This window comes from Coregonus lavaretus (assembly GCF_964263955.1).
Source record: "Coregonus lavaretus genome assembly, contig: HAP1_SCAFFOLD_1172, whole genome shotgun sequence".
In the NCBI taxonomy this organism is placed as follows: Eukaryota; Metazoa; Chordata; class Actinopteri; order Salmoniformes; family Salmonidae; genus Coregonus; species Coregonus lavaretus.
Window position 1 is genome coordinate 67,586 of NW_028164687.1, and position 22,142 is coordinate 89,727.

The 22,142-nt window shown below is 53.7% G+C and overlaps 1 protein-coding gene across 1 annotated transcript in view; it reads left to right on the forward strand.

Annotated features, from left to right (window-relative positions):
* dclre1c (DNA cross-link repair 1C, PSO2 homolog) overlaps window positions 1-21,533 on the forward strand; it is a gene marked incomplete at both ends in the record, with an annotated part of 55,181 nt that extends 33,648 nt beyond the window's left edge. Inside the window, 2 exons of the mRNA XM_084191795.1 lie at window positions 20,634-20,728; window positions 20,842-21,533. Of these exons, the coding sequence (XP_084047921.1) occupies window positions 20,634-20,728; window positions 20,842-21,533 (787 nt within the window). The remainder of the gene's footprint in view (window positions 1-20,633; window positions 20,729-20,841) is intronic.
* Between the last annotated feature and the right edge of the window lie 609 nt (window positions 21,534-22,142).

Below are 22,142 nucleotides of genomic sequence, written 5' to 3' on the forward strand. Positions count from 1 at the left end.
TTCCACCCTAGTCCTTCCACCCTAGTCCTTCCACCCTAGCCCCTTCCACCCTAACCCTTCCACCCTAGCCCTTCCACCCTAGTCCTTCCACCCTAGTCCTTCCACCCTAACCCCTTCCACCCTAACCCTTCCACCCTAACCCTTCCACCCTAGCCCTTCCACCCTAGTCCTTCCACCCTAGTCCTTCCACCCTAGCCCCTTCCACCCTAACCCTTCCACCCTAGCCCTTCCACCCTAGTCCTTCCACCCTAGCCCTTCCACCCTAACCCTTCCACCCTAGCCCTTCCACCCTAGTCCTTCCACCCTAGCCCCTTCCACCCTAACCCTTCCACCCTAACCCTTCCACCCTAGCCCTTCCACCCTAGTCCTTCCACCCTAGTCCTTCCACCCTAACCCTTCCACCCTAACCCTTCCACCCTAGCCCTTCCACCCTAGTCCTTCCACCCTAGCCCCTTCCACCCTAACCCTTCCACCCTAACCCTTCCACCCTAGCCCTTCCACCCTAACCCCCTTCCACCCTAACCCCCTTCCACCCTAACCCTTCCACCCTAACCCTTCCACCCTAACCCTTCCACCCTAACCCTTCCACCCTTCCACCCTAACCCTTCCACCCTTCCACCCTAGCCCTTCCACCCTAACCCTTTCACCCTTCCACCCTAACCCTTCCACCCTTCCACCCTAACCCCCTTCCACCCTAACCCTTCCACCCTAACCCTTCCACCCTAACCCTTCCACCCTAACCCTTCCACCCTAACCCTTCCACCCTAACCCTTCCACCCTAGCCCTTCCACCCTAGCCCTTCCACCCTAACCCTTCCACCCTTCCACCCTAGCCCTTCCACCCTAGCCCTTCCACCCTAACCCTTCCACCCTAACCCTTCCACCCTAGCCCTTCCACCCTAACCCTTCCACCCTAAAGGTGTCAGTATGCTTCAGTTCGGCTGGTGTCTAGCTGAACTCTGAACTCTGAACCCAATGCGTTGCTCCATACTCCCTTAAAAGACCTTCGCTTGAAGAAAGAGAAAAAAGCGGCAATAGTACTTGAGACGCCGAGCCATTACACACTTCCTCAAAATAATCAGAATTCATCTAAGATAAATCTGTCATAAATGTTGATGTTTTTGTCGAGGAGATCTTAGTCGCTGGGCTGGTGTGTTACACGTGTTCTGCCCCGTTCTCTAAAACCATGTTGGAGAAAATAACATTACATTCTCTGGCAACAGTTCTGGTGGACATTCCTGCAGTCAACATGCCAATTGCACGCTCCCTCAAAACTTGAGACATATGTGGCCATTGTGTGTTGTGTGACGAAACTGCACATTTTAGAGTGGCCTTTTATTGTCCCCAGCACAAGGTGCACCTGTGTAATGATCATGCTGTTTAATCAGCTTCTTGATAGGCCACACCTGTCAGGTGGATGGATTATCTTGGCAAAGGAGAAATGCTCACTAACAGGGATGGAAACACATTTGTGCACAACAGTTTTGAAAAATACGCTTTTTGTGCGTATGGAACATTTCTGGGATCTTTTATTTCAGCTCATAAAACCACTTTACATGTTGCGTTTATAATGTTGTTCAGTTTATATGCACAAACTCTACCGAACTGTTTCGGCTGGGAAGCATGCGGATGTTTTAACCCTTCCACCCTAACCCCTACACCCTACACCCTACCCCCTAACCCTTAGACCCTAACCCTTAGACCCTAACCCCTACACCCTACCCCTTAGACCCTAACCCCTACACCCTAACCCTTAGACCCTAACCCCTACACCCTAACCCCTACACCCTAACCCCTACACCCTAACCCTTACACCCTACCCCTACACCCTAACCCCTACACCCTAACCCCTACACCCTAACCCCTACACCCTAACCCCTACACCCTAACCCTTACACCCTAACCCCTACACCCTAACCCTTACACCCTAACCCCTACACCCTAACCCTTACACCCTAACCCCTAACCCCTACACCCTAACCCCTACACCCTAACCCCTACACCCTACACCCTAACCCTTAGACCCTAACCCCTACACCCTAACCCTTAGACCCTAACCCCTACACCCTAACCCCTACACCCTAACCCCTAACCCCTACACCCTAACCCCTACACCCTACACCCTACCCCTTAGACCCTAACCCCTTACACCCTAACCCTTAGACCCTAACCCCTACACCCTAACCCTTACACCCTAACCCCTACACCCTAACCCCTACACCCTAACCCTTAGACCCTAACCCCTACACCCTAACCCTTAGACCCTAACCCCTAAAACCCTAACCCCTACACCCTACCCCCTAACCCTTAGACCCTAACCCTTAGACCCTAACCCCTACACCCTACACCCTAACCCCTACCCCTACACCCTAACCCCTACACCCTAACCCCTACACCCTAACCCCTACCCCTTACACCCTAACCCCTACACCCTAACCCTTACACCCTAACCCCTACCCCCTACACCCTAACCCCTACCCCCTAACCCCTACACCCTAACCCCTACACCCTAACCCCTAACCCCTACACCCTACACCCTTAGACCCTAACCCCTACACCCTAACCCCTACACCCTAACCCCTAACCCCTACCCCCTACACCCTACACCCTTAGACCCTAACCCCTAACCCCTACACCCTAACCCCTACACCCTAACCCCTACACCCTAACCCCTACACCCTAACCCTTAGACCCTACCCCCTACACCCTAACCCCTACACCCTAACCCTTACACCCTACCCCCTACACCCTACCCCCTACACCCTAACCCCTACACCCTAACCCTTACACCCTAACCCCTACACCCTAACCCCTACACCCTAACCCCTACACCCTAACCCTTAGACCCTAACCCCTACCCCTTACACCCTAACCCCTACACCCTAACCCCTACACCCTAACCCCTACACCCTAACCCCTACACCCTACACCCTTAGACCCTAACCCTTAGACCCTAACCCCTACACCCTAACCCCTACACCCTAACCCCTACACCCTAACCCCTACCCCCTACACCCTTAGACCCTAACCCTTAGACCCTAACCCCTACACCCTACACCCTAACCCCTACACCCTAACCCCTACACCCTAACCCTTAGACCCTACACCCTAACCCCTACACCCTAACCCCTACACCCTACCCCATACACCCTAACCCTTACACCCTAACCCCTACACCCTAACCCCTACACCCTAACCCCTACACCCTAACCCCTACACACTAACCCCTACCCCTTACACCCTAACCCCTACACCCTAACCCCTACACCCTAACCCCTACACCCTAACCCCTACACCCTAACCCTTAGACCCTAACCCCTACACTCTAACCCCTACACTCTAACCCCTAACCCTAACCCCTACACCCTAACCCTTACACCCTAACCCCTACACCCTAACCCCTACACCCTACACCCTAACCCTTAGACCCTAACCCCTACCCCTTACACCCTAACCCTTCGACCCTAACCCTTCGACCCTACACCCTAACCCCTACACCCTAACCCCTACACCCTAACCCCTACACCCTACCCCTTACACCCTAACCCCTACACCCTAACCCTTAGACCCTAACCCTTAGACCCTAACCCCTACACCCTAACCCTTACACCCTACCCCCTAACCCCTACACCCTAACCCCTTACACCCTACACCCTAACCCTTAACCCTAACCCCTAACCCCTACACCCTTAGACCCTAACCCCTACACCCTAACCCATACACCCTAACCCCTACACCCTAACCCCTACACCCTAACCCTTAGACCCTACCCCCTACACCCTAACCCTTACACCCTAACCCTTAGACCCTAACACTTAGACCCTAACCCCTACACCCTAACCCCTAACCCCTACACCCTAACCCTTACACCCTAACCCTTACACCCTAACCCCTACACCCTAACCCTTAGACCCTAACCCCTACCCCCTACACCCTAACCCCTACACCCTAACCCTTAGACCCTAACCCCTACACTCTAACCCCTAATCCCTACACCCTAACCCCTACACCCTAACCCCTACACTCTAACCCCTACCCCTTACACCCTAACCCCTACACCCTAACCCTTCGACCCTAACCCCTACACCCTAACCCCTACACCCTAACCCCTACACCCTTACCCCTACACCCTACCCCCTACCCCCTACACCCTAACCCCTACACCCTAACCCCTACACCCTAACCCCTACCCCTTACACCCTAACCCCTACACCCTAACCCCTACACCCTACCCCCTAACCCTTAGACCCTAACCCCTACACCCTAACCCCTAACCCCTACACCCTACCCCTTACACCCTAACCCCTACACCCTAACCCTTAGACCCTAACCCCTACACCCTAACCCTTAGACCCTAACCCCTACACCCTAACCCTTAGACCCTAACCCCTACACCCTAACCCCTACACCCTACCCCTTAGACCCTAACCCCTACACCCTAACCCCTACACCCTAACCCTTAGACCCTAACCCCTACACCCTAACCCCTACACCCTAACCCCTACACCCTAACCCTTAGACCCTAACCCCTACACCCTAACACTTAGACCCTAACCCCTACACCCTAACCCCTACACCCTACCCCCTAACCCTTAGACCCTAACCCCTACACCCTAACCCCTACCCCTACACCCTAACCCCTACACCCTAACCCCTACACCCTGACCTCTACACCCTAACCCCTACACCCTACCCCTTAGACCCTACACCCTAACCCCTACACCCTAACCCCTAACCCCTACCCCCTACACCCTAACCCTTAGACCCTAACCCCTACACCCTAACCCCTACACCCTACCCCTTAGACCCTAACCCCTACACCCTAACCCCTACACCCTAATCCCTACACCCTAACCCTTAGACCCTAACCCCTACACCCTAACCCCTACACCCTAACCCCTACACCCTAACCCCTACACCCTAACCCTTAGACCCTAACACCTACACCCTAACCCTTAGACCCTAACCCCTACACCCTACCCCCTAACCCTTAGACCCTAACCCCTACACCCTAACCCCTACACCCTAACCCCTACACCCTGACCTCTACACCCTAACCCCTACACCCTAACCCCTACCCCCTACACCCTAACCCCTACACCCTAACCCTTTACACCCTAACCCCTACACCCTAACCCCTAACTCCTAGACCCTAACCCTTAGACCCTTACCCCTACACCCTAACCCCTACACCCTAACCCCTACACCCTAACCCCTAACCCCTACACCCTAACCCCTACACCCTAACCCTTAGACCCTAACCCCTACACCCTTAGACCCTAACCCGTACACCCTAACCCCTACACCCTAACCCCTACACCCTAACCCTTACCCCCTAACCCCTACACCATAACCCTTAGACCCTAACCCCTACACCCTTAGACCCTAACCCCTACACCCTAACCCCTACACCCTACCCCTACACCCTAACCCCTACACCCTAACCCTTAGACTCTAACCCCTACACCCTAACCCCTACACCCTAACCCTTACACCCTAACCCTTAGACCCTAACCCCTACACCCTAACCCCTACCCCTTACACCCTAACCCCTACACCCTAACCCCTACACCCTAACCCTTAGACCCTAACCCCTACACCCTAACCCCTACACCCTAACCCCTACCCCTAACCCCTACACCCTAACCCTTAGACCCTAACCCCTACACCCTAACCCCTACACCCTAACCCCTACACCCTAACCCCTACACCCTACACCCTAACCCCTACACCCTAACCCTTCGACCCTAACCCCTACACCCTAACCCCTACACCCTACACCCTAACCCCTACACCCTAACCCCTACACCCTAACCCCTACACCCTAACCCCTACACCCTAACCCTTCGACCCTAACCCCTACACCCTAACCCCTACACCCTAACCCCTACACCCTAACCCCTACACCCTAACCCTTAGACCCTAACCCCTACACCCTAACCCCTACACCCTAACCCCTACACCCTAACCCCTAACCCCTACACCTACCCCCTACCCCTTAGACCCTAACCCCTACACCCTAACCCCTACACCCTAACCCTTAGACCCTAACCCCTACACCCTAACCCCTACTCCCTACACCCTAAACCCTACACCCTAACCCCTACACCCTAACCCCTACACCCTAACCCCTACACCCTACCCCTACACCCTAACCCTTAGACCCTAACCCCTACACCCTAACCCTTAGAATCTAACCCCTACACCCTAACCCCTACACCCTAACCCCTACACCCTACCCCCTACACCCTAACCCCTACCCCCTACACCCTAACCCCTACACCCTAACCCCTACCCCTTAGACCCTAACCCTTAGACCCTAACCCCTACACCCTAACCCCTACACCCTAACCCCTACACCCTAACCCTTAGACCCTAACCCCTACACCCTAACCCCTACACCCTAACCCCTACACCCTAACCCTTAGACCCTAACCCCTACACCCTAACTCTTAGACCCTAACTCCTACCCCCTACACCCTACCCCCTAACCCTTAGACCCTAACCCTTAGACCCTAACCCCTACACCCTAACCCCTACCCCTACACCCTAACCCCTACACCCTAACCCCTACCTCTTACACCCTAACTCCTACACCCTAACCCTTACACCCTAACCCCTACCCCCTACACCCTACCCCCTACCCCCTAACCCCTACCCCCTAACCCCTACACCCTAACCCCTTACACCCTAACCCCTAACCCCTACCCCCTACACCCTTAGACCCTAACCCCTACACCCTAACCCCTACACCCTAACCCCTACACCCTACACCCTAACCCTTAGACCCTAACCCCTACACCCTAACCCCTACACCCTAACCCCTACACCCTAACCCTTACACCCTAACCCTTAGACCCTAACCCCTACACCCTAACCCCTTACACCCTAACCCCTACACCCTAACCCTTACACCCTAACCCCTACCCCCTACACCCTAACCCCTACACCCTAACCCCTACACCCTAACCCTTAGACCCTAACCCCTACACCCTAACCCCTACACCCTACCCCTTAGACCCTAACCCCTACACCCTAACCCTTAGACCCTAACCCCTACACCCTAACCCTTACACCCTAACCCCTACCCCCTAACCCCTACACCCTAACCCCTTACACCCTAACCCCTAACCCTTAGACCCTAACCCCTACACCCTAACCCCTACCCCCTACACCCTACCCCCTACACCCTAACCCCTAGACCCTAACCCCTACACCCTAACCCCTACCCCCTAACCCCTACCCCCTAACCCCTACACCCTAACCCCTAACCCCTACACCCTACCCCTTAGACCCTAACCCCTACACCCTAACCCCTACACCCTAACCCTTAGACCCTAACCCCTACACCCTAACCCCTACACCCTAACCCTTACACCCTAACCCCTACACCCTAACCCCTACACCCTAACCCCTACTCCCTACACCCTAACCCCTACACCCTAACCCCTACACCCTACCCCTACACCCTAACCCCTACCTCTTACACCCTAACTCCTACACCCTAACCCTTACACCCTAACCCCTACCCCCTACACCCTACCCCCTACCCCCTAACCCCTACCCCCTAACCCCTACACCCTAACCCCTTACACCCTAACCCCTAACCCCTACCCCCTACACCCTTAGACCCTAACCCCTACACCCTAACCCCTACACCCTAACCCCTACACCCTACACCCTAACCCTTAGACCCTAACCCCTACACCCTAACCCCTACACCCTAACCCCTACACCCTAACCCTTACACCCTAACCCTTAGACCCTAACCCCTACACCCTAACCCCTTACACCCTAACCCCTACACCCTAACCCTTACACCCTAACCCCTACCCCCTACACCCTAACCCCTACACCCTAACCCCTACACCCTAACCCTTAGACCCTAACCCCTACACCCTAACCCCTACACCCTACCCCTTAGACCCTAACCCCTACACCCTAACCCTTAGACCCTAACCCCTACACCCTAACCCTTACACCCTAACCCCTACCCCCTAACCCCTACACCCTAACCCCTTACACCCTAACCCCTAACCCTTAGACCCTAACCCCTACACCCTAACCCCTACCCCCTACACCCTACCCCCTACACCCTAACCCCTAGACCCTAACCCCTACACCCTAACCCCTACCCCCTAACCCCTACCCCCTAACCCCTACACCCTAACCCCTAACCCCTACACCCTACCCCTTAGACCCTAACCCCTACACCCTAACCCCTACACCCTAACCCTTAGACCCTAACCCCTACACCCTAACCCCTACACCCTAACCCTTACACCCTAACCCCTACACCCTAACCCCTACACCCTAACCCCTACTCCCTACACCCTAACCCCTACACCCTAACCCCTACACCCTACCCCTACACCCTAACCCTTAGACCCTAACCCCTACACCCTAACCCCTACACCCTAACCCCTACACCCTACCCCTTACACCCTAACCCTTAGACCCTAACCCCTACACCCTACCCCTTACACCCTAACCCTTAGACCCTAACCCCTACACCCTAACCCCTACACCCTAACCCCTACACCCTAACCCTTAGACCCTAACCCCTACACCCTAACCCCTACCCCCTAACCCTTAGACCCTAACCCCTACACCCTAACCCCTACACCCTAACCCCTACACCCTAACCCCTAACCCCTACCCCCTACACCCTAACCCCTACACCCTAACCCTTAGACCCTAACCCCTACACCCTTAGACCCTAACCCGTACACCCTAACCCCTACACCCTAACCCCTACACCCTAACCCTTACCCCCTAACCCCTACACCATAACCCTTAGACCCTAACCCCTACACCCTTAGACCCTAACCCCTACACCCTAACCCCTACACCCTACCCCTACACCCTAACCCCTACACCCTAACCCTTAGACTCTAACCCCTACACCCTAACCCCTACACCCTAACCCTTACACCCTAACCCTTAGACCCTAACCCCTACACCCTAACCCCTACCCCTTACACCCTAACCCCTACACCCTAACCCCTACACCCTAACCCTTAGACCCTAACCCCTACACCCTAACCCCTACACCCTAACCCCTACCCCTAACCCCTACACCCTAACCCTTAGACCCTAACCCCTACACCCTAACCCCTACACCCTAACCCCTACACCCTAACCCCTACACCCTACACCCTAACCCCTACACCCTAACCCTTCGACCCTAACCCCTACACCCTAACCCCTACACCCTACACCCTAACCCCTACACCCTAACCCCTACACCCTAACCCCTACACCCTAACCCCTACACCCTAACCCTTCGACCCTAACCCCTACACCCTAACCCCTACACCCTAACCCCTACACCCTAACCCCTACACCCTAACCCTTAGACCCTAACCCCTACACCCTAACCCCTACACCCTAACCCCTACACCCTAACCCCTAACCCCTACACCTACCCCCTACCCCTTAGACCCTAACCCCTACACCCTAACCCCTACACCCTAACCCTTAGACCCTAACCCCTACACCCTAACCCCTACTCCCTACACCCTAAACCCTACACCCTAACCCCTACACCCTAACCCCTACACCCTAACCCCTACACCCTACCCCTACACCCTAACCCTTAGACCCTAACCCCTACACCCTAACCCTTAGAATCTAACCCCTACACCCTAACCCCTACACCCTAACCCCTACACCCTACCCCCTACACCCTAACCCCTACCCCCTACACCCTAACCCCTACACCCTAACCCCTACCCCTTAGACCCTAACCCTTAGACCCTAACCCCTACACCCTAACCCCTACACCCTAACCCCTACACCCTAACCCTTAGACCCTAACCCCTACACCCTAACCCCTACACCCTAACCCCTACACCCTAACCCTTAGACCCTAACCCCTACACCCTAACTCTTAGACCCTAACTCCTACCCCCTACACCCTACCCCCTAACCCTTAGACCCTAACCCTTAGACCCTAACCCCTACACCCTAACCCCTACCCCTACACCCTAACCCCTACACCCTAACCCCTACCTCTTACACCCTAACTCCTACACCCTAACCCTTACACCCTAACCCCTACCCCCTACACCCTACCCCCTACCCCCTAACCCCTACCCCCTAACCCCTACACCCTAACCCCTTACACCCTAACCCCTAACCCCTACCCCCTACACCCTTAGACCCTAACCCCTACACCCTAACCCCTACACCCTAACCCCTACACCCTACACCCTAACCCTTAGACCCTAACCCCTACACCCTAACCCCTACACCCTAACCCCTACACCCTAACCCTTACACCCTAACCCTTAGACCCTAACCCCTACACCCTAACCCCTTACACCCTAACCCCTACACCCTACCCCTTACACCCTAACCCCTACCCCCTACACCCTAACCCCTACACCCTAACCCCTACACCCTAACCCTTAGACCCTAACCCCTACACCCTAACCCCTACACCCTACCCCTTAGACCCTAACCCCTACACCCTAACCCTTAGACCCTAACCCCTACACCCTAACCCTTACACCCTAACCCCTACCCCCTAACCCCTACACCCTAACCCCTTACACCCTAACCCCTAACCCTTAGACCCTAACCCCTACACCCTAACCCCTACCCCCTACACCCTACCCCCTACACCCTAACCCCTAGACCCTAACCCCTACACCCTAACCCCTACCCCCTAACCCCTACCCCCTAACCCCTACACCCTAACCCCTAACCCCTACACCCTACCCCTTAGACCCTAACCCCTACACCCTAACCCCTACACCCTAACCCTTAGACCCTAACCCCTACACCCTAACCCCTACACCCTAACCCTTACACCCTAACCCCTACACCCTAACCCCTACACCCTAACCCCTACTCCCTACACCCTAACCCCTACACCCTAACCCCTACACCCTACCCCTACACCCTAACCCTTAGACCCTAACCCCTACACCCTAACCCCTACACCCTAACCCCTACACCCTACCCCTTACACCCTAACCCTTAGACCCTAACCCCTACACCCTACCCCTTACACCCTAACCCTTAGACCCTAACCCCTACACCCTAACCCCTACACCCTAACCCCTACACCCTAACCCTTAGACCCTAACCCCTACACCCTAACCCCTACCCCCTAACCCTTAGACCCTAACCCCTACACCCTAACCCCTACACCCTAACCCCTACCCCTACACCCTAACCCCTACACCCTAACCCCTACCCCTTACACCCTAACCCCTACACCCTAACCCTTACACCCTAACCCCTAACCCCTACCCCCTAACCCCTACCCCCTACACCCTAACCCCTACGACCCAACCCCTAACCCCTACCCCTACGACCCTAACCCTTAGACCCTAACCCCTAACCCCTACACCCTAACCCCTACACCCTAACCCCTACACCCTAACCCCTACCCCTACACCCTACACCCATAGACCCTAACCCCTACACCCTAACCCTTAGACCCTAACCCCTACACCCTAACCCCTTACACCCTAACCCCTACACCCTAACCCTTACACCCTAACCCTTAGACCCTAACCCCTACACCCTAACCCCTACCCCTTACACCCTAACCCCTACCCCCTACACCCTAACCCCTACACCCTAACCCTTACACCCTAACCCCTACACCCTAACCCTTAGACCCTAACCCCTACCCCTTAACCCTAACCCCTACACCCTAACCCCTACACCCTAACCCTTAGACCCTAACCCTTAGACCCTAACCCCTACACCCTAACCCCTACACCCTAACCCTACACCCTACCCCTTAGACCCTAACCCCTACACCCTAACCCTTAGACCCTAACCCTTAGACCCTAACCCCTACACCCTAACCCTTACACCCTAACCCCTACCCCCTAACCCCTACACCCTAACCCCTTACACCCTAACCCCTACACCCTAACCCCTAACCCCTACACCCTACACCCTTAAACCCTAACCCTTAGACCCTAACCCCTAACCCCTACACCCTAACCCCTACACCCTAACCCTTAGACCCTAACCCCTACACCCTAACCCCTACACCCTAACCCTTAGACCCTACCCCCTACACCCTAACCCTTACACCCTAACCCCTACACCCTAACCCCTACACCCCAACCCTTACACCCCAACCCTTACACCCCAACCCTTACACCCTAACCCCTACCCCCTAACCCCTACACCCTAACCCCTACCCCCCTAACCCCTACCCCTTACACCCTAACCCCTACCCCCCTAACCCCTACACCCTAACCCCTACCCCCTACACCCTAACCCCTACACCCTAACCCCTACACCCTAACCCCTAGACCCTAACCCCTACCCCTTACACCCTAACCCCTACACCCTAACCCCTACACCCTACCCCCTACACCCTTAGACCCTAACCCTTAGACCCTAACCCCTAACCCCTACACCCTAACCCCTACACCCTAACCCTTAGACCCTAACCCCTACACCCTAACCCCTACACCCTAACCCCTACACCCTAACCCTTAGACCCTACCCCCTACACCCTAACCCTTACACCCTAACCCCTACACCCTAACCCCTACACCCCAACAATTACACCCCAACCCTTACACCCTAACCCTTAGACCCTAACCCCTACACCCTAACCCCTACCCCCTAACCCCTACACCCTAACCCCTACCCCCCTAACCCCTACCCCTTACACCCTAACCCCTACCCCCTACACCCTAACCCCTACACCCTAACCCCTACACCCTAACCCCTAGACCCTAACCCCTACCCCTTACACCCTAACCCCTACACCCTAACCCCTACACCCTAACCCCTACACCCTAACCCCTACACCCTAACCCTTAGACCCTAACCCCTACACTCTAACCCCTAACCCTAACCCCTACACCCTAACCCCTACACCCTAACCCCTACACCCTAACCCCTACACCCTAACCCTTACACCCTAACCCTTAGACCCTAACCCCTACACCCTAACCCCTACACCCTAACCCCTACACCCTAACCCTTAGACCCTAACCCCTACACCTTACACCCTAACCCCTACACCCTAACCCCTACACCCTAACCCCTACACCCTAACCCTTAGACCCTAACCCCTACACCCTACCCCTTACACCCTAACCCCTAACCCCTACCCCCTAACCCCTACACCCTAACCCCTACCCCTTACACCCTAACCCCTAACCCCTACCCCCTACACCCTACCCCCTAACCCTTAGACCCTAACCCTTAGACCCTAACCCCTACACCCTAACCCCTATTCCCTACACCCTACCCCTTAGACCCTAACCCCTACAACCTAACCCTTAGACCCTAACTCCCACACCCTAACCCTTAGACCCTAACCCCTACACCCTAACCCCTACACCCTACCCCTTAGACCCTAACCCCTACACCCTAACCCCTACACCCTACCCCCTGACCCTAACCCTTAGACCCTAACCCCTACACCCTAACCCTTAGACCCTAACCCCTACACCCTAACCCCTACACCCTAACCCCTACACCCTAACCCCTACACCCTACCCCCTACACCCTAACCCCTACACCCTAACCCCTACACCCTAACCCTTAGACCCTAACCCCTACAACCTAACCCTTAGACCCTAACCCTTAGACCCTAACCCCTACACCCTAACCCCTACACCCTAACCCCTACACCCTACCCCCTAGACCCTAACCCCTACACCCTAACCCTTACCCCCTAACCCTTAGACCCTAACCCTTAGACCCTAACCCTTAGACCCTACCCCCTACACCCTAACCCCTACACCCTAACCCTTAGACCCTAACCCCTACACCCTAACCCCTACACCCTAACCCCTAACCCCTACACCCTACCCCTTAGACCCTAACCCCTACACCCTAACCCCTACACCCTAACCCTTAGACCCTAACCCCTACACCCTAACCCCTACACCCTAACCCCTACACCCTAACCCCTACACCCTAACCCTTAGACCCTAACCCCTACACCCTAACCCTTAGACCCTAACCCCTACACCCTAACCCCTACCCCCTACACCCTAACCCTTAGACCCTAACCCTTAGACCCTAACCCCTACACCCTAACCCCTACACCCTAACCCTTAGACCCTAACCCCTACACCCTAACCCTTAGACCCTAACCCCTACACCCTAACCCCTACCCCCTACACCCTACACCCTACCCCCTAACCCTTAGACCCTAACCCTTAGACCCTAACCCCTACACCCTAACTCCTACACCCTAACCCCTACACCCTAACCCCTACACCCTAACCCCTACCCCTTACACCCTAACCCCTACACCCTACCCCCTACACCCTACCCCCTACACCCTAACCCCTACACCCTAACCCCTACACCCTAACCCCTACACCCTAACCCTTAGACCCTAACCCCTAACCCCTACACCCTAACCCCTACACCCTAACCCCTACACCCTAACCCCTAGACCCTAACCCCTACACCCTAACCCCCACACCCTAACCCCTACACCCTAACCCCTACACCCTAACCCTTAGACCCTAACCCCTACACTCTAACCCCTAACCCTAACCCCTACACCCTAACCCCATCCCTAACCCCTACACCCTAACCCTTACACCCTAACCCCTACACCCTAACCCCTACACCCTAACCCTTACACCCTAACCCCTACACCCTAACCCCTACACCCTAACCCTTAGACCCTAACCCCTACCCCTTACACCCTAACCCCTACACCCTAACCCTTCGACCCTAACCCCTACACCCTACACCCTAACCCCTAACCCCTACACCCTACCCCTTACACCCTAACCCCTACCCCCTACACCCTAACCCCTACACCCTAACCCCTACACCCTAACCCCTACACCCTAGCCCTTAGACCCTAACCCCTACACCCTAACCCCTACACCCTAACCCCTACACCCTAACCCCTACACCCTAACCCCTACACCCTAACCCCTACACCCTAACCCAATCCTGTTGAATCCATGACAGGACTGTGGAGAATTAGGCCTGTGTGTGTGTTTTTATATTTGTAACAGTGTGTGTGTGTGTGTGTGTGTGTGTGTGTGTGTGTGTGTGTGTGTGTGTGTGTATTTGTAACTGTATATGTGTGTGTATATACAGCGCCTTCAGAAAGTATTCAGACCCTTTGACTTTTTCCACATTTTGTTACGTTACAGCCTTATTCTAAAATGGATTAAATGTTTTTTTCCCTCATCAATCTACACACAATACCCCATAATGACAAAGCGAAAACAGGTTTTTAGACATTTTTGCAAATGTATCCCCCCCCCAAAAAAAAAAACATGTACATAAGTATTCAGACCCTTTATTCAGTACTTTGTTGAAGCACCTTTGGCAGTGATTACAGCCTTGAGTCTTCTTGGGTATGACGCTACAAGCTTGGCACACCTGTATTTGAGGAGTTTCTCCCATTCTTCTCTGCAGATCCTCTCAAGCTTTGTCAGGTTGGATGGGGAGCGTCGCTGCACAGCTATTTTCAGGTCTCTCCCGAGATGTTCGATCAGGTTCAAGTCCAGGCTCTGGCTGGGCCACTCAACGACATTCAGAGACTTGTCCCGAAGCCACTCCTGTGTTGTCTTGGCTGTGTGCTTAGGGTCGTTGTCCTGTTGGAAGGTGAACCGTCGCCCCAGTCTGAGGTCCTGAGAGCTCTGGAGCAGGTTTTCATCAAGGATCTCTCTGTACTTTGCTCCGTTCATCTTTCCCTCGATCCTGACTACTCTCCCAGTCTCTGCCGCTGAAAAACATCCCCACAGCATGATGCTGCCACCACCATGCTTCACCGTAGGGATGGTGCCAGGTTTCCTCCAGACGTGATGCTTGGCATTCAGGCAAAGAGTTCAATCTTGGTTTCATCAGACCAGATAATCTTGTTTCTCATGGTCTGAGAGTCCTTTAAGTGCCTTTTGGCAAACTCCAAGCGGGCTGTCATGTGCCTTTTACTATAGGAGTGGCTTCTGGCCACTCTACCATAAAGGCCTGATTGGTGGCGTGCTGCAGAGATGGTTGTCCTTCTGGAATGTTCTCCCATCTCCGCAGAGGAACTCTGGAGCTCTGTCAGAGTGACCATCGGGTTCTTGGTCACCTCCCTGACCAAGGCCCTTCTCCCCCGATTGCTCAGTTTGGCCGGGCGGCCAGCTCTAGGAAGAGTCTTGGTGGTTCCAAACTTCTTCCATTTAAGAATGATGGAGGCCACTGTGTTCTTGGGGACCTTCAATGCTGCAGAAATGTTTTGGTACCCTTCCCCAGATCTGTGCCTCAACACAATCCTATCTTGGAGCTCTACGGACAATTCCTTCGACCTCAAGACTTGGTTTTTGCTCTGACATGCACTTTCAACTGTGGGACCTTATATAGACAGGTGTGTACCTTTCCAAATCATGTCCAATCAATTGAATTTACCACAGGTGGACTCCAATCAAGTTGTAGAAACATCTCAAGGATGATCAATGGAAACAGGATGCACCTGAGCTCAATTTCGAGTCTCATAGCAAAGGGTCTGAATACTTATGTAAATAAGGTATTTGTTTATTTTTAATAAATTAGCAATGTCTAAACCTATTTTTGCTTTGTCATTATGAGATATAGTGTGTAGATGGATTAAATAATTGTTTTCCTCATCAATTTTAGAATAAGGCTGTAACGTAACAAAATGTGGAAAAAGTGAAGGGGTCTGAATACTTTCCGAATGCACTGTATTTGTTACCATATGTGTGTGTTTAAATGTGTAACCGTGTGTCTCCAGGTTGAAGCCTGTGTGTAACTGTGTGTCTCCAGGTTGAAGCCTGTGTGTCTCCAGGTTGAAGCCTGTGTGTAACTGTGTGTCTCCAGGTTGAAGCCTGTGTGTCTCCAGGTTGAAGCCTGTGTGTAACTGTGTGTCTCCAGGTTGAAGCCTGTGTGTAACTGTGTGTCTCCAGGTTGAAGCCTGTGTGTAACTGTGTGTCTCCAGGTTGAAGCCTGTGTGTCTCCAGGTTGAAGCCTGTGTGTAACCGTGTGTCTCCAGGTTGAAGCCTGTGTGTAACTGTGTGTCTCCAGGTTGAAGCCTGTGTGTAACTGTGTGTCTCCAGGTTGAAGCCTGTGTGTAACTGTGTGTCTCCAGGTTGAAGCCTGTGTGTAACTGTGTGTCTCCAGGTTGAAGCCTGTGTGTAACCGTGTGTCTCCAGGTTGAAGCCTGTGTGTAACCGTGTGTCTCCAGGTTGAAGCCTGTGTGTAACTGTGTGTCTCCAGGTTGAAGCCTGTGTGTCTCCAGGTTGAAGCCTGTGTGTAACTGTGTGTCTCCAGGTTGAAGCCTGTGTGTAACTGTGTGTCTCCAGGTTGAAGCCTGTGTGTAACTGTGTGTCTCCAGGTTGAAGCCTGTGTGTAACTGTGTGTCTCCAGGTTGAAGCCTGTGTGTAACTGTGTGTCTCCAGGTTGAAGCCTGTGTGTCTCCAGGTTGAAGCCTGTGTGTAACTGTGTGTCTCCAGGTTGAAGCCTGTGTGTAACTGTGTGTCTCCAGGTTGAAGCCTGTGTGTAACTGTGTGTCTCCAGGTTGAAGCCTGTGTGTAACCGTGTGTCTCCAGGTTGAAGCCTGTGTGTAACCGTGTGTCTCCAGGTTGAAGCCTGTGTGTAACTGTGTGTCTCCAGGTTGAAGCCTGTGTGTCTCCAGGTTGAAGCCTGTGTGTAACTGTGTGTCTCCAGGTTGAAGCCTGTGTGTCTCCAGGTTGAAGCCTGTGTGTAACTGTGTGTCTCCAGGTTGAAGCCTGTGTGTAACTGTGTGTCTCCAGGTTGAAGCCTGTGTGTAACTGTGTGTCTCCAGGTTGAAGCCTGTGTGTCTCCAGGTTGAAGCCTGTGTGTAACCGTGTGTCTCCAGGTTGAAGCCTGTGTGTAACTGTGTGTCTCCAGGTTGAAGCCTGTGTGTAACTGTGTGTCTCCAGGTTGAAGCCTGTGTGTAACTGTGTGTCTCCAGGTTGAAGCCTGTGTGTAACTGTGTGTCTCCAGGTTGAAGCCTGTGTGTAACCGTGTGTCTCCAGGTTGAAGCCTGTGTGTAACCGTGTGTCTCCAGGTTGAAGCCTGTGTGTAACTGTGTGTCTCCAGGTTGAAGCCTGTGTGTCTCCAGGTTGAAGCCTGTGTGTAACTGTGTGTCTCCAGGTTGAATCCTGTGTGTCTCCAGGTTGAAGCCTGTGTGTAACTGTGTGTCTCCAGGTTGAAGCCTGTGTGTAACTGTGTGTCTCCAGGTTGAAGCCTGTGTGTAACCGTGTGTCTCCAGGTTGAAGCCTGTGTGTAACCGTGTGTCTCCAGGTTGAAGCCTGTGTGTAACCGTGTGTCTCCAGGTTGAAGCCTGTGTGTAACTGTGTGTCTCCAGGTTGAAGCCTGTGTGTCTCCAGGTTGAAGCCTGTGTGTAACTGTGTGTCTCCAGGTTGAAGCCTGTGTGTCTCCAGGTTGAAGCCTGTGTGTAACCGTGTGTCTCCAGGTTGAAGCCTGTGTGTAACTGTGTGTCTCCAGGTTGAAGCCTGTGTGTCTCCAGGTTGAAGCCTGTGTGTAACTGTGTGTCTCCAGGTTGAAGCCTGTGTGTATCTGTGTGTCTCCAGGTTGAAGCCTGTGTGTAACTGTGTGTCTCCAGGTTGAAGCCTGTGTGTCTCCAGGTTGAAGCCTGTGTGTAACTGTGTGTCTCCAGGTTGAAGCCTGTGTGTAACTGTGTGTCTCCAGGTTGAAGCCTGTGTGTCTCCAGGTTGAAGCCTGTGTGTAACTGTGTGTCTCCAGGTTGAAGCCTGTGTGTAACTGTGTGTCTCCAGGTTGAAGCCTGTGTGTAACTGTGTGTCTCCAGGTTGAAGCCTGTGTGTAACCGTGTGTCTCCAGGTTGAAGCCTGTGTGTAACCGTGTGTCTCCAGGTTGAAGCCTGTGTGTAACTGTGTGTCTCCAGGTTGAAGCCTGTGTGTCTCCAGGTTGAAGCCTGTGTGTAACTGTGTGTCTCCAGGTTGAAGCCTGTGTGTCTCCAGGTTGAAGCCTGTGTGTAACTGTGTGTCTCCAGGTTGAAGCCTGTGTGTAACTGTGTGTCTCCAGGTTGAAGCCTGTGTGTAACTGTGTGTCTCCAGGTTGAAGCCTGTGTGTCTCCAGGTTGAAGCCTGTGTGTCTCCAGGTTGAAGCCTGTGTGTAACTGTGTGTCTCCAGGTTGAAGCCTGTGTGTAACTGTGTGTCTCCAGGTTGAAGCCTGTGTGTAACTGTGTGTCTCCAGGTTGAAGCCTGTGTGTAACTGTGTGTCTCCAGGTTGAAGCCTGTGTGTAACCGTGTGTCTCCAGGTTGAAGCCTGTGTGTCTCCAGGTTGAAGCCTGTGTGTAACTGTGTGTCTCCAGGTTGAAGCCTGTGTGTCTCCAGGTTGAAGCCTGTGTGTAACCGTGTGTCTCCAGGTTGAAGCCTGTGTGTAACTGTATGTCTCCAGGTTGAAGCCTGTGTGTAACTGTGTGTCTCCAGGTTGAAGCCTGTGTGTAACCGTGTGTCTCCAGGTTGAAGCCTGTGTGTAACCGTGTGTCTCCAGGTTGAAGCCTGTGTGTAACTGTGTGTCTCCAGGTTGAAGCCTGTGTGTCTCCAGGTTGAAGCCTGTGTGTAACTGTGTGTCTCCAGGTTGAAGCCTGTGTGTCTCCAGGTTGAAGCCTGTGTGTCTCCAGGTTGAAGCCTGTGTGTAACCGTGTGTCTCCAGGTTGAAGCCTGTGTGTAACCGTGTGTCTCCAGGTTGAAGCCTGTGTGTAACCGTGTGTCTCCAGGTTGAAGCCTGTGTGTCTCCAGGTTGAAGCCTGTGTGTAACTGTGTGTCTCCAGGTTGAAGCCTGTGTGTCTCCAGGTTGAAGCCTGTGTGTAACTGTGTGTCTCCAGGTTGAAGCCTGTGTGTAACTGTGTGTCTCCAGGTTGAAGCCTGTGTGTAACTGTGTGTCTCCAGGTTGAAGCCTGTGTGTAACCGTGTGTCTCCAGGTTGAAGCCTGTGTGTAACTGTGTGTCTCCAGGTTGAAGCCTGTGTGTAACCGTGTGTCTCCAGGTTGAAGCCTGTGTGTAACCGTGTGTCTCCAGGTTGAAGCCTGTGTGTAACCGTGTGTCTCCAGGTTGAAGCCTGTGTGTAACCGTGTGTCTCCAGGTTGAAGCCTGTGTGTCTCCAGGTTGAAGCCTGTGTGTAACTGTGTGCCTCCAGGTTGAAGCCTGTGTGTAACCGTGTGTCTCCAGGTTGAAGCCTGTGTGTAACTGTGTGTCTCCAGGTTGAAGCCTGTGTGTAACTGTGTGTCTCCAGGTTGAAGCCTGTGTGTCTCCAGGTTGAAGCCTGTGTGTAACTGTGTGTCTCCAGGTTGAAGCCTGTGTGTAACTGTGTGTCTCCAGGTTGAAGCCTGTGTGTCTCCAGGTTGAAGCCTGTGTGTAACCGTGTGTCTCCAGGTTGAAGCCTGTGTGTAACCGTGTGTCTCCAGGTTGAAGCCTGTGTGTCTCCAGGTTGAAGCCTGTGTGTAACTGTGTGTCTCCAGGTTGAAGCCTGTGTGTAACTGTGTGTCTCCAGGTTGAAGCCTGTGTGTAACTGTGTGTCTCCAGGTTGAAGCCTGTGTGTCTCCAGGTTGAAGCCTGTGTGTAACTGTGTGTCTCCAGGTTGAAGCCTGTGTGTCTCCAGGTTGAAGCCTGTGTGTCTCCAGGTTGAAGCCTGTGTGTAACTGTGTGTCTCCAGGTTGAAGCCAATGTGTAGGGACGTGTCCTCTTCATCTGTGATCTACAGACCTCTGGGAACACTGAAACGCACCAGACAGGAGCAGCACACCCACGGTGAGACTCTCTCTCTCCTGACCACAGCCAGCTCTTCTTACATACAACTAACCCTTATCACTTCACACTATCCTTTTACTGCTTTGTGATTGGCTCTGTGTTGTGTCTGTCAGATGTGGACTGTGCTGATTGGCTGTTTGAGGGGGCGGACCTGGCCCCTGTGAGGAAGAGGGTGATGATGCAGGAGGCCACACCCACAACTCTTCCTAACCCTCTGGACGAACCACTACCTCTACCCCTAACACACACACCTCTCACCACAGGAGACTATATGGACTGTACTGAATCTAATGAGGAAGAGGAGAGTGACTTGGAGGAAGAAGAGCGAGGTGGGAACGAGGGGTGTGCATCTAATTCTGGCCCCTCTCCTCCTCGCTGGGAGGAGTTTTTTACCACAGAGACTCTGACGGACAGCCAGAACAGCCAACCACACTCCTGCTCTCACACAAGCCCCTCCCACTCCACACTCACAGGCTCTCAGACCCCAGAGCTGTTTGTTGATGACTCCGCCCAAATCCCCTTGCCGTCCATTCCCATCTCAGCTGGGCGGGGCCTGAGCCAGGCTGACAGCATGCTCATCCAATCAGAAGACTGGTGTCAGGGAGATGTATTGACCAATCTGGAGGTTGGGGGGGAGGAGAGTGGCAGTCAAACTCACCAATCGGAGTCTCAGGTGTCATCGGACTTTGACATTCCGTCTACGCCGGATTCACAAACACCTGGACCGGACGACCTGAGCGCTCTGTACAGGAGACTGGCCGCCGGAGAGGAAGTGGTCATCAGGACAGGAAGTCCGTCCCTCTGACCCCGTCTAACTCTGTGTATATAGACACCACAGGGAAGAGGAAGCAACACATCCCACTCACTAGTTTCTTCTGATTGATATACAGTCAATGAGCTGAGCGGACCAAACCCAGCTGCTAATGCATTGGTGCTGATGGGAGAGCCTCCATCTATAGCAGACCTGAACTGACTAATGTTGAATGGCCTGACCCTAACCCTAACCCTAACCCCATCTTCATTTAGCCTCCATCTATAGCAGACCTGAACTGACTAATGTTGAATGGCCTGAGTAGGACATCTTCATTTAGCCTCCATCTATAGCAGACCTGAACTGACTAATGTTGAATGGCCTGAGTAGGACATCTTCATTTAGCCTCCATCTATAGCAGACCTGAACTGACTAATGTTGAATGGCCTGAGTAGGACATCTTCATTTAGCCTCCATCTATAGCAGACCTGAACTGACTAATGTTGAATGGCCTGAGTGGCCCATCTTCATTTAGCCTCCATCTATAGCAGACCTGAACTGACTAATGTTGAATGGCCTGAGTGGCCCATCTTCATTTAGCCTCCATCTATAGCAGACCTGAACTGACTAATGTTGAATGGCCTGAGTAGGACATCTTCATTT